Source organism: Ziziphus jujuba, chromosome 9 (assembly GCF_031755915.1).
Source record: "Ziziphus jujuba cultivar Dongzao chromosome 9, ASM3175591v1".
In the NCBI taxonomy this organism is placed as follows: domain Eukaryota; kingdom Viridiplantae; phylum Streptophyta; class Magnoliopsida; order Rosales; family Rhamnaceae; genus Ziziphus; species Ziziphus jujuba.
The window spans coordinates 6,050,901-6,062,938 of NC_083387.1; the positions used below are offsets into that span (position 1 = coordinate 6,050,901).

Consider the following 12,038-nt stretch of genomic DNA (forward strand, 5'->3'; position numbering starts at 1 on the left):
TACTCCTTCCTGGCAATTTAATACAGTGAGATTCCAGTCAACAAAATAAATGAGTTTATTTATTTGGAGTTGATAAGGTGATATTCATTCACTTCTTATAGGCTAGAGATATAATTTTTTAAAAATAAAATAATAGGGAGAGAAGGATGGTCGTTGACAAGATGAATGAATACGGTCTAATTGTATATAAAGTAGAAGATGGTTGATAGGAACGTACACAATGACCACTCGTTTTGTAATCATTATAAATTTAGTTATTTATTTTTATTAACATATATATTCAATTATAAAGCAAGCAAATAACGTAAAATTATATTAGAAATTTGTCAGCGTATGGTCTTAAGTTTATTTCAAGGTCATCTTTCATCTTTTGTTTTTTTAAACCACTAGAATGGATAATTTTACTTTCCAAATCATAATACTTTTTGTCATTTGTGCCATAAAGCCTGAAAAATGAATTAGTGGTAAATCCTTCATATTTATATTATTGTGGCTATATGGATTATACTTGTAATCTTGATAATATATAGATATATATATACACTAATAATATATATATATATATATAATTTTATGATACAGATCATATCTCAATTGATATATTTTTTTTTTATTTTCAAAATTCATCAATTTAGATATGATTCGCACTATGTAAGTGTGTATATATATAAATATATATATGAAACCTCAAAATCCACAACATTGCTTTGGTAGATTATTTTGTTTTTGTTCTCGTAAGTTTAATTCAACCAAACAATTCTCTAATAAATCTGATAAAATGAGTCATTGCATTATGAAAAAATAAAAAATAAAATAGTTTTAAATTAAAGTTATAGTTTATGTATTCAATTTTTTTTCAAATTAATCTAATAAAATGCATAATTAAACTAATTGTTAAGAAAAAGATATAATATTAATTCAATGGACAATATAAAAAAAAAATTTATACTTTGTGGGTTAAAGTATGAAATATACTATAATTCATGAACTGAAATGCAATGCTCAAAAATAAAACTATAGTTACATATTCATGTAATTTTATAAACAATCATATAACTTTAGAGTTAAATTAGATACGTTATGTCATGTCAATAATATGATAAGGTGGTAATATGTTGATGTTTCATATGCAATCATGAGACAATCAAAATTCGAGATGGATAATTCTAAACATAAAAAAAAAAAAAATGGATGATAAAATTGTTCCATGATTGAAGTTCTTAAAAAGAAACTTTATTAAAGTAATTTGGTTTATATGAAAAATGGCATAACGTCTTATGTATATAAATAATCCAATCATTAAAATCTCAATCCCTTGGGACAACTAGGATTGGTGATACCCTGAATTTCTGGATTTGATCAGACATCAACAAAGGCTCATGAATATTTTAACTTTTAACTTTAAATGGGTTTAGAAATAAAAGATATGCAATTAACAGCCTCCAAATATTCTATAACGCCTTTTTTTTTTTTTTGTGGTAGTTATAATGCTTTCGTTGTATGAACAGGAATTGTACTATTTCATAATTTTCTTTTATGATAGTAAAGACTTATATTTCATGTTTTTTGGAACAATAATTTTGATTTGGAATGTTGATTAAAAATGAATTACTATATAATGAGTAATAAATTAAACAATATTGATTTAATTAGTAAACTATCTATATTTATCTACATTTATGATTAAAAAGTATAAAGGAAATTATTGTACGCAATAAGTTATAAATTTGATCATAATTTGTGGAAAAAAAAAAAAAATCGTGAAAGAGACTACTTAGGCATTGGGCAGAAAGATACATACCGTCAAAACTTAAAATTCGTCTTTTAGTTTCACAATATTCGGAGAGAGAGAGAGAGAGAGAAAGGCCTTATCTTGGACTGCTATGCGCAATAGACATTAATCCACAAGGCAAAGAACGAAAGAGAGCAACATAAACAGCCAACACATAAATCTTCTGAAAAAACCAAAAAAAGAAAAAAAGAAAAAGAAAAAAGAAATCTCAATTTCCCATCACTCCCCCTCCTCGCAATCCAATCCCCCCTCTTCCCGGAGAAAACACTTCCAGCCAACACCACAACACAAAATAAAACAAAAAAAAAAAAAAAAAAAACGGAGCTATTTCATTTCATTTCAGCTATTACTCACAACAATCGTACTCCGACGACATCCGTAATTTTTTTTTTTTTGTTTGTTTCTTATATGATTACTTTTTTCTCTCTATATAAAATATATATATTTATGTCGTCTTTGCATCCACAGCAACATCCACTCCATAATCACTTGGGTGAGTTTCAGCTTCAACTTTGAACTCTCCTTTCATCAAACTCTTACTAATATATATATATATATATATAATTTTTTTTTTCTGTGGAAAAAATGATTTTGTTTTGTTTTGTTTTTTTTTTTTTTTAATTTAGATTGTCTAGTATTAAAATAGGAAGATGAATCACTGTGTTCCTGATTTCGAAATGGAGGACGATTACCCAATCCCCTCATCTTCTGGACTCACTAGACCCAGAAAATCCCCACTGTAAGCTTTCCAAATAGCTTCACCTTTTTCCTCTATTATCCACCTTTCGTTTTTCATTAAAAGAAGGAATCGTGATTGATTTCTGAGCTTGTTTCTTTTTAATTTTTTTTTTTTTAAAAAAAAACAGGCCAGACAACGATATCATGGAGCTGTTGTGGCAAAACGGCCAGGTTGTGATGCAGAGCCAAAACCAGAGGTCTAACAGAAAAATTTCACCAGCCACCAAATACGACACCGTAATCCCCGCCGACATAGAGATCAGGTCGTCCTCCCAAGGACAAGTCCATGGGACCGCCACTCAACACCATCACCAGCCTCAACACCAACACCAACACCAACAACAACTATTTATGCAGGAAGACGAAATGGCCTCGTGGCTCCACTACCCTCTCGTCGACGACTCTTCTCTGGACCACAATTTCTGCTCCGACCTCCTCTATCCAACCTCCTGCGTTAACACAGCCAACTCTGCCCCCCTTCCCGTTCGGACGCCTCCTCATGTTTCCGATGTTCGGCCGGCGACGATGCCACCCTCATATGCCCCGAGGCCTCCGATACCTCCTCCGGGCAGGATTGAACCGGAGTCGAAATTGCAGAGTTTTCAGCAATTATCATCGAGGAACAAGGCGCCGAGGCTTGAATCCAGGCCTTCCTCATCGAAGAGCGTTATGAAGGAATCGACGGTGGTAGATTCCAGTGATACGCCGGCGGTTGGCCAACGGTCGCAGCTTATGGAGATGATGAGGAGGAACTCGGCGGAGTTGTCGAACGCTAATTTGAGGTGCGGGACCGTCAGCGGCGGAGGAGGAGTGGCGGCTACGACGTCGTCTGGCGGTGGGAAGGATTTGGTGACGTGTGATATGACGGTGACATCATCTCCCGGCGGCTCGAGTGCCAGCGCGGAGCTGATTGTAGCGGCTCAGAAGCCGCCAGCTGCTGAGGATCGGAAGCGCAAAGGAAGAGAAGGCGACGACACTGAGTGCTGTCAGAGCGAGGTGAGTGAGTCCATTAATGAGTCGATTTCCCAATTCTCTCTGTCTTTTCCAATGTGTTGTCGTCTGTCCTCGTCTAACGTGCGCAGGGGGGGTGTGACGTTGGTAAGCGTGAGGACCCCTAGGATAGATATCCAACTTTCGGTGCATGTTAGCACCTTTTTTTGGCATTTTCTATAGGTAAGCCCCGTCACACCAGTCACTCCAATCTTCTGCCTTACAAGTGGCACCTTTTGCTTACGTCATGTTGCCACATGTATGGTTGGAAAAGCACATGTTTATGATGAACAAACCTTAAATAGATGATGATTGGTGGATGATTAGGTTGCAACAACTTACATAATCTCGCAGTATATATATATTTGGAATGAATATTCATTTATGGCTTTAACGGCGCGTTTTACGACACACTGCTTTCCTTTTGGACATTTTTTAGTGTTTGAGGCTGCTTTCTTTCTAATACTAGTAATTTGTCAATTTCTGTTACTTTATTGATTAATTATTCTTTTTGGTAATCGCATGATTTGTGTGAGTGTTTTTGTTTTTTTTTTGCCCTTTTTGGAATTGGAAAACACTTCCATTTGGATTCACTAATGAAGTGGATAATTTATTAAAACATTAAAAGAAGCACTATAACCAATAGGAGTAGAGGCTGCAGATGCTTTATGTTGTGGGATAGATAATCTTTTTATTTATTTATTTATTTTTTTGGGGGAATATTAAAGGTAAGAGGGTTTCAAACTTTAAAATTTTTCTGCAAAAGTAATAACTTTTCTATTAGACTATTTTTAGGGACGATATAAATGACAAGTAGTTACATTTTCTCTACAGTTTTGTTGTGTTGAATGTGCTCTTTTGTAGTAAGAAAACATTCTATTTCGGCAGGTGTCTATACCTTAGTATGTTCTGAATATCAATATTGGGAATAATTCAAGGATCTTTGTTAACCAAGTGAAACCTTATTCAGTCTGATTGATGGGGAATGCCATGTAATTTGAGTGCAAGCTTTACAGAATTACAAAAAACCAAAACAATGAAGTGTACTATGTTTTTTTGTAACATTGATCTATTTGTGATGGTTAGGATCTGTCCTGCTTCTTCCTTCTTCACATACTTTTGTTTATCTGTTTACTTTTTATTCCTTTTACCTACTTAAAGTACTTTTTCTTTTTCCCCTAATTGTGAAAGGATGTTGACTTTGAATCTGCTGAGGGAAAGAAGCGAGAACGTTCAACGTCTACGAAACGATCTCGTGCTGCTGAGGTCCACAATCTCTCTGAAAGGGTCTGTGTTCTACTTGGATTCTAAATTTGTTGATATCTTATTTGTGTGTTCCGGTAAGTGTGGGTGCATGAGTATGAGCCGGTGCATGTGCATGTGTAGTTTTGTTTCTTCAAATTGTGAATTGTTGTATGCTTGTGCAGAGACGTCGAGATAGGATAAACGAAAAGATGAGAGCTCTGCAAGAACTCATACCTCGTTGCAACAAGGTTGTCGTACACATAAAATTTATCATATTGATTTTTCCTAAGTATTGTGGTACTGTTTTTTGCATTAGATGTTACTTACATATATGGTGTTGTTCATAGTTTTATCATTTGTTTATTTATGTATGTTTTCTGGATTTCAGTCTGATAAAGCTTCGATGCTGGACGAGGCAATAGAGTACTTGAAATCGCTCCAATTGCAAGTGCAGGTATATTACTTTTTTTTTTTTTTTTGTTTCCCCTGATACTCTGTCTTGTCATTTTTTTTTTTTTTTCTTTTTCTTGTTTATGATGGTAGGGAAGATTCTAGATGTATGGCTGCCTTGTTGAATGAAAATCTCAATGTTAACTAAAGTAATTAAAAGTGTGATTAGCAGAGTTGTTGAAAAAAATTGGAGCTTATCTTTTATTATGATGACAGCCAAAAACTGGAAGAAAAAATGAAGAAGAAGAAGAAGAGACAATCTGAAAACACAATGATCTGAATTCTGAGGGAAGTACCTCTCTAGAATGCTATCATTAGCTCCTACCATGTACACCAAATTATAATCCCTCTAATTCAAACCTAATGCTTATCTGGTCAAAAAGCATAAGATTGAAGATTTTTGGATCTTTCATAATGCATCATTTATTTGACGAGGGGAAGATCACATTAAATCCTTTTTAGTACTTTTATATTCTATAATTATAAGCAAACATATGTCCTAGGTAGTACGACTGGAAAATCCATTGAACTGAGTGATGCAGAGACAATTTTTTGTCTTAGAAACATTGAATTAAGGTGAGACATTTCCTTTGACTTCCTAAAGTAAGTTCTCTTTACATCCTAATTGAAGAACTAATGCATTATTAGAAATAATTCATCAATCAAAGAAATAGAAAAAAAGAAATATCTTTCAGATACATAATATTTTGGTAGCGCTTCATGAATTGCTTCAGTTTCGTGTCTGCTATATCCAGTGAAAAAGATTATCAGGTTGTGCATTTTTATAAGACTAATTAATCATATTGTTACTAATTTCTGCAGATGATGTCCATGGGATGTGGCATGGTCCCTATGATGTTTCCTGGTATGCAACAGTATATGCCACCAATGGGGATGGGAATTGGTATGGGCATGGGAATGGGAATGGAAATGGGCATGAATCGACCTATTATGACATTTCCAAATGTGTTAGCTGGTTCAGCCATGACAGCACCAGGTGCAACAGCTCATTTGGGGCCAAGGTTCCCGATGCCGCCCTTTCATATGCCACATGTTCCTCCTCCAACTGATCCATCCAGAATACATGCACCGAATCAGTCAGATCAAATGTTAAATTCACTTGGCACATTAAATACTAACCAGTCAAGGATTCCAAATTTTTCTGATCCATATCAGCAATATCTTGGCCAACACCACATGCAGCTGCCGCTACATCAGGTGCTCTTCAAAATTCTAATCTTACCTTTTGAGATAAAAGTTGGAAGCCTTTTGGATACCATGCTGGTTTTGAAAACTAATGCTTGATTGACAAGATATTCTTTGTTCGTGCAAAGAAAGAATACTGTCTCCTATTTATTATACTACAATGGTCATATATAGTTTTGATACATCCGGTTTTGTATTCATTATACCTTGCTAGTCCATTGTGAAGGCTTGAAAATTGTTCGCGTTTGGGAACAATATAAAAAGTGCGATTTTTATTTTTAATTTTTTATCTTTTCGTTAAAATATCCTGGATAGGATCATGAGAGTAACATTCAAATATATATATATATATATATATATGTTCTTTTTGAGACAAAATCATTTCATCACCACTTTCTAGGAGTAACAGTAATTAGCATTTATGGGGTTCATTTCTTGACAGAATCAAGCAACGGCCCAGCCATGTATTAGCAAGCCAGGTACAAGTCGGGGACCTGAGAATCTTCAGAATCGCTAACAGGTAAGCTCCTTTACTTATGCCTTACATAGTGAAAGTATAAGGTTGGCTATAGCTACAGCCAACAGTAAAATATAATCCCTTTTTATTTGCCATTTTATTTATTTATTCGAGTAAGATAGTTTTCAAAATTAATGTAATCTTTTATTTATTATTCTTTCTTGGTTCTTTTACAAGAAAAGAGAAAGATTTATAGATTAGGGTTCCCATCTAGCTGAGGATCAACAAGTTAATATCAGTTTGAATAGTCGATGCCAATTGTTCTTTTGCTGCCAATGCAATTTTGGAATTTAAATCCTAAATCTTATCAGATTGAGGAGTTATAAGAGTAGATGAATTAGAATAGGATAAAATAATTACTGGTCAAATTTTGGTGCATTGCAGGTTGAAACTTTGGGTTGATGAAATTCCAAAAAGGCTTTTGCCTGCTAAGTTTTGTAGTGAAAGAGAACAACATTCCTCGAGAGTAGCTTTCCTTGGCTGGCTAATACCATATAACACAGCTAACATTGTAATTGTTACTACCGTATATTAATAAATCGTCCATTTTCCTACTAGTCTCTGGTTTTTTTTTTTTTTTTTTTTTTTTTTTCCTTCTCCCCCTGATATTTTATATATTTTCTTGAGTCTCACTATATGAAAATTCTCAAAGGTTAGAACTAGTGGTAAAAAAAGTTTGAAGTAGGAGCTAATTGCTGGTAGATGATAGAAAGCTGGAGTTGAGGTTGGTCCAGGATAGAGGATGTGATAGATCACTAGCATCGTTTTCTGCTTTTTTTTTTTTTTTTTTTTTTTAACTTGCATAAACCACGAAGGCACTGAACGAAAGAGAAAAATGAGTTCTACCCACCATTTTCATGGACCATGGTTTCATTTATTCATTTTTGTTTTTATTTTATTTTCTGCCTCAGATTCGGCTGGTCCTTGGTTAATCATTGTCATTGCAATCCCTATCAGCATCTAGAATAGAATCTACCCCATTTACTATCCAACAACTTGTATATATATTTGCTTTATATATTCTATTTTTGATCCATCTAAACCAATACATGAAATATCACAGAGCATTAAGGTGTGTGGGCCCCACGGCTCTCCTTTATTTTTTTTGTTCGAGAAATTTATTATAGCATTGTTGTTATTAACTGGTACGAATTGGAAGATAACTTGGGTGACCAGTTATGGTAGCTAGTTAGGAAGAAAGCTCCTAAAAATATCTAAAACCCTTGTCTCAAGCGTAATCAATTTGAAGATGGATTATATTATACGAGATTCATATGTGATATTGAATCGTTTATGAACAAAAACAATAAAAATATAGAAAATGCCATTGATTTAAGTCTTTATGCAGGAATCCCATAGCCATTTCAAATGGAAATTGGAAAAACATTGGTCTAGGAAATTCGTCGTACGTTTTTTATGAAAGGACATTTCGTTGAGGTAGCAAATCATACATTCAAGAACGATTCTTCTTTCTTAAGTTTTCAGTTTTTTTTTTTTTTTTTTCCTTCCTCGGCCTTAACCTTCTGCCTGCCACTGACACAGGATCAGGAGAAATACAAAATAGCTCTTTCTACCCCTTACCCAACCCATTGCGCCTACTATTATTCTCCCAAACCCAGTTCTTTTTTCCTCCCTTCCAAATCCACACTCCCCTCCCCCTCTCTCTATCTCTTTCCTCTACTCAGTCTCTGCACAAAAGTTTCTTTCCCTTTGAATCAGCAAACTGATGCTTTTAAATTCCCGTTTCTTCAAACGAAGAAAAAAAAAAATCCGGATCCATTTTTCTTCTTCTTCTTCTTCTTCAGAATCATGGAATTTTCAAAATCTTGTGCACAAATGGAGACATGAAGAAGAACCTGGCAATGATGGTAGCAGAATATTGACATGTGATGGTACGAAGATTTTTAAGACATATTGAGTTGAAGATTTAGTTGCTGCTGCTTGAAAAAAAAAAAATAATAATAAAATGAAGAAGAAGAAAAAAATAAAAAATAAAAAACATGTAATATTGGTTCTCTTGTGGAATTTTGCAAGAGAACCTGGGAAAGAGAACACCAAACAACAATGGAAGATCAAGCAATCTGGAAAAAAAAAAAAAATTGATGATAATTTTGCAGCAAACCAACTCAAGAATGCTTAAGGATATACTTAAGCGGAAAAAAGAATAATCTTTGTCACAGACATTTGTACCCCGGTTGTTGCATAGCATCAGTTGGGTTTAACAATGCACATATTTCCTAATTAGAAATATTTGGTAACTAAAAATTCTTTGTTCTTGATCAAATTAGATCATACTACTACGGGGAGAAATCAATTTGAACATTTTAATCTTTCAAAGCACTTCGAATTTTGCAGGAAGCAGCTGCAAAAGCAGATTAACTCTTCTGACAATTTGTGGGGAAATATGACCAATCATGCTTCAAAATTGGAATATAATAAATCGCTATATGTCATAACATATTATATAATGCATATGTATTTTGTACATGTAAGCCAAATAGTTTTGTTATTTTTTATTATTGTTAATAATCATCAGTTCATATAATAAATTTTAATTATAATAATTACTTATATTATTTTTTATATTAAAATATTTAAAGTGAATTTTTAAATGATAATTGTTTAATTAAATTACTAACTGCTATGTAAATTTACGAGTTGTTTATCATAATAGTATTTTTCTAAGTGAAAATGATCAGGTAATGACTTGCTAAAACCCACTTCTTATATAGCTCCCAGTTGTAACGATACCAAATCAGATAGGAACCACATAATTTATAGCCTTTTCGAGTTTATTTTCTGGGTTGCTAACTAAGGTGCGAGCTTGTTTTCATGGAAAGTGCTTCTCTGCAGATTTGACGCTGACCAGGACTTATCCTTGGCTTTTGATTGCTCTAAATCAACTTATCAAAAACAAAAATGTCTAAGCTACTTAACAGGATTTTAAATTGGGTAAATTTATACAACTATATACTTGAACTTGTTTTTTTTGAAAAAATAAGCTCATATATAGTTAGAAAATTGCTTTATAATTTTACTTATAAGTAACTAGTATTATTCATCTTAAAATTTTTTAAAAGAATGTAAAATTTAAAAATTTTATGATGAGTCTTATATATATCTAGGGTAGAGCCACCAGAAAAACCAATTATTATTATTATTATTATTATAGTGATAAGATTTTAATTTGGATTATTATTTGAGAAAATAATAGTTTTTATATTTTTATTTTGCCTTAAATGCACCAAATTACTTTGTAATTTAAATTTTGATCTTACGATTAATTCTAATTGCATATGGCCCAATATATATCAAATAAACTTCCAACTTGCACTTAACTTTCCAATGACAAATTAATAAAAGTTAATCATTGTTATTGCAATTGCTATCTGCATTTAGAATAGAAACTACCCCATGTGTTATTTATCATCTAGTCTTCCACGAAAGATTACATTGCAGAATCATATTCACCGTCCAAACTGTAGAGAAACAAAGTAATATTGAGAAAACAACAGCTTAGCTTTTCACTCTTAATACACAAGATTGGATGCTGCAGTAGGTTGCCCAAAACATGAAAATAGGAAACTACCCTAAAAGTAGAGAATTGCCATTAATTACAAGAATCAAGGAATGACAGCTAATTAAAAAGATATCACAACTAATTATAAGAATGTAAAGAAAATCGTATCTTATGTAATTGATACTCTAATATGCCCCCTCAAGATGGAGCTCCAGAGGAGACGCCAATCTTGATCCTTAAGTTTGGGAAGCAACGTTGTGGAAGCAGTTTGGTAAGAGCATCTGCAAGTTGATCTGCGAAAGAAACATGAGTAACACGAAGAGCACCATATTGAACTTGAGCCCGAATAAAGTGATTGTCAATTGCCACATGTTTCATACGTGAATGAAAGACTGGATTAGAACAAAGATAGGTGGCACCAACATTATCACAGAAGATGGTAGGCGGTGTAGGAAGAGTGACACCAAGCTCTATAAGAAGGAAACAAATCCAATTGATCTTTGAAGTGGTAGCAGCAACGGATCGATACTCAGCTTCGATGGAAGACCGAGCGACGGTACGTTGTTTCTTGAATGACCATGAAACAGGATGGCAACCAAGATAGACATTATAGGCACTCGTGGAGATATAGTCATCTTTGTTGCCAGCCCTATCTACATCAGAGAAGGCATGAAGAGAAATTGGATTGTCCTTATGAAGAAATAAGCCATGAGTCAATGTGCCACACATATATCGAAGTAGGCATTTTGCAGCATTCCAATGGTCAGATGTTGGGCGATGCATGAATTGAGAAAGCTTGTTGACAGCGTAGGCTATGTCAGGACGGGTAAGGCAAAGATATTGTAGACTACCAACAAGTGTTCGATATTCTATGTAGTCAGTCAAAGCCGTACCGGAGTGAAGTGTGAGAGTGCCCTTAGCGACAGTGGTGTAGCAACTGGGTTTGCACTTAACATTTTTGTCCGAGCAGGAAGATCAGTGATATAGCGCCTTTGAGTGAGCAGCAGACCAGATGAAGTGGTGAGAACCTCAATGCTAAGAAAATAAGACAAGGAACCAAGATCTTTGATTGAAAATCTATGTGCCAGAAGGTCAATGTAGTGCTAAATAACATTGGAGTTGATACCTGTGATAATAATGTCATCCACATAGGCAAGAAAATATATAGTAATGTCACCTGAGTGAAGAATGAAGAGAGAAGTGTCTGCATGAGAGTTTGTGGACCCAGATTCAATGAGGAACTGATGAAGTTCAAGGTATCAAGCCCGTGGGGCCTGCTTAAGTCCATATATAGCCTTCTTTAATTTGCAGACATGTATTGGTTTGTCGCTATCAACAAATCCTGGAGGTTGGATCATGTAGACATCTTCCAAAAGATGGCCTTGAAGAAAGGCATTGTTAACATCTAACTGACGCAACGGCCATCCTCTACTGACTGCTAGACTTAGGACAAGACGTATGGTGGTAGGCTTGACAACTGAACTAAATGTGTCATGATAATCCACTCCAGGTCACTGATGAAAGCCTTTGGCAACTAATCGGGCTTTGTACTTGTCAATAAAACCATCAGGAAGTCGTTT

General features: G+C 34.2%; 1 protein-coding gene across 3 annotated transcripts; it reads left to right on the forward strand.

Annotated features, from left to right (window-relative positions):
- The first annotated feature begins 1,853 nt into the window (after window positions 1-1,853).
- LOC107426561 (transcription factor PIF1) lies at window positions 1,854-7,495 on the forward strand. 3 transcript variants are annotated; one of them, XM_048481377.2, is made up of 10 exons: window positions 1,854-2,170; window positions 2,261-2,285; window positions 2,419-2,531; window positions 2,659-3,526; window positions 4,712-4,807; window positions 4,948-5,016; window positions 5,154-5,219; window positions 6,038-6,433; window positions 6,864-6,941; window positions 7,323-7,495. In XM_048481377.2, the coding sequence occupies exons 3-9, from the start codon at window positions 2,443-2,445 to the stop codon at window positions 6,936-6,938; spliced, it is 1,659 nt and encodes a 552-aa protein (XP_048337334.2). In that variant the 5' UTR covers window positions 1,854-2,170; window positions 2,261-2,285; window positions 2,419-2,442; the 3' UTR covers window positions 6,939-6,941; window positions 7,323-7,495. The 3 variants fall into 3 exon arrangements, with proteins under 3 accessions (XP_048337334.2, XP_015892262.3, XP_024933168.3); XM_016036776.4 differs by having other exon boundaries at window positions 1,855-2,285; XM_025077400.3 differs by having other exon boundaries at window positions 1,855-2,285; window positions 4,948-5,013.
- Window positions 7,496-12,038: the final 4,543 nt, after the last annotated feature.

Coding starts and splice junctions, on each gene's coding strand:
- LOC107426561 (XM_048481377.2), top strand. CDS start 2,443: ATGAATCACTGTGTTCCTGATTTCGAAATGGAGGACGATTACCCAATC. Junction 4,808..4,947: donor TCCACAATCTCTCTGAAAGG/GTCTGTGTTCTA, acceptor ATGCTTGTGCAG/AGACGTCGAGATAGGATAAA. Junction 5,017..5,153: donor TACCTCGTTGCAACAAGGTT/GTCGTACACATA, acceptor TCTGGATTTCAG/TCTGATAAAGCTTCGATGCT.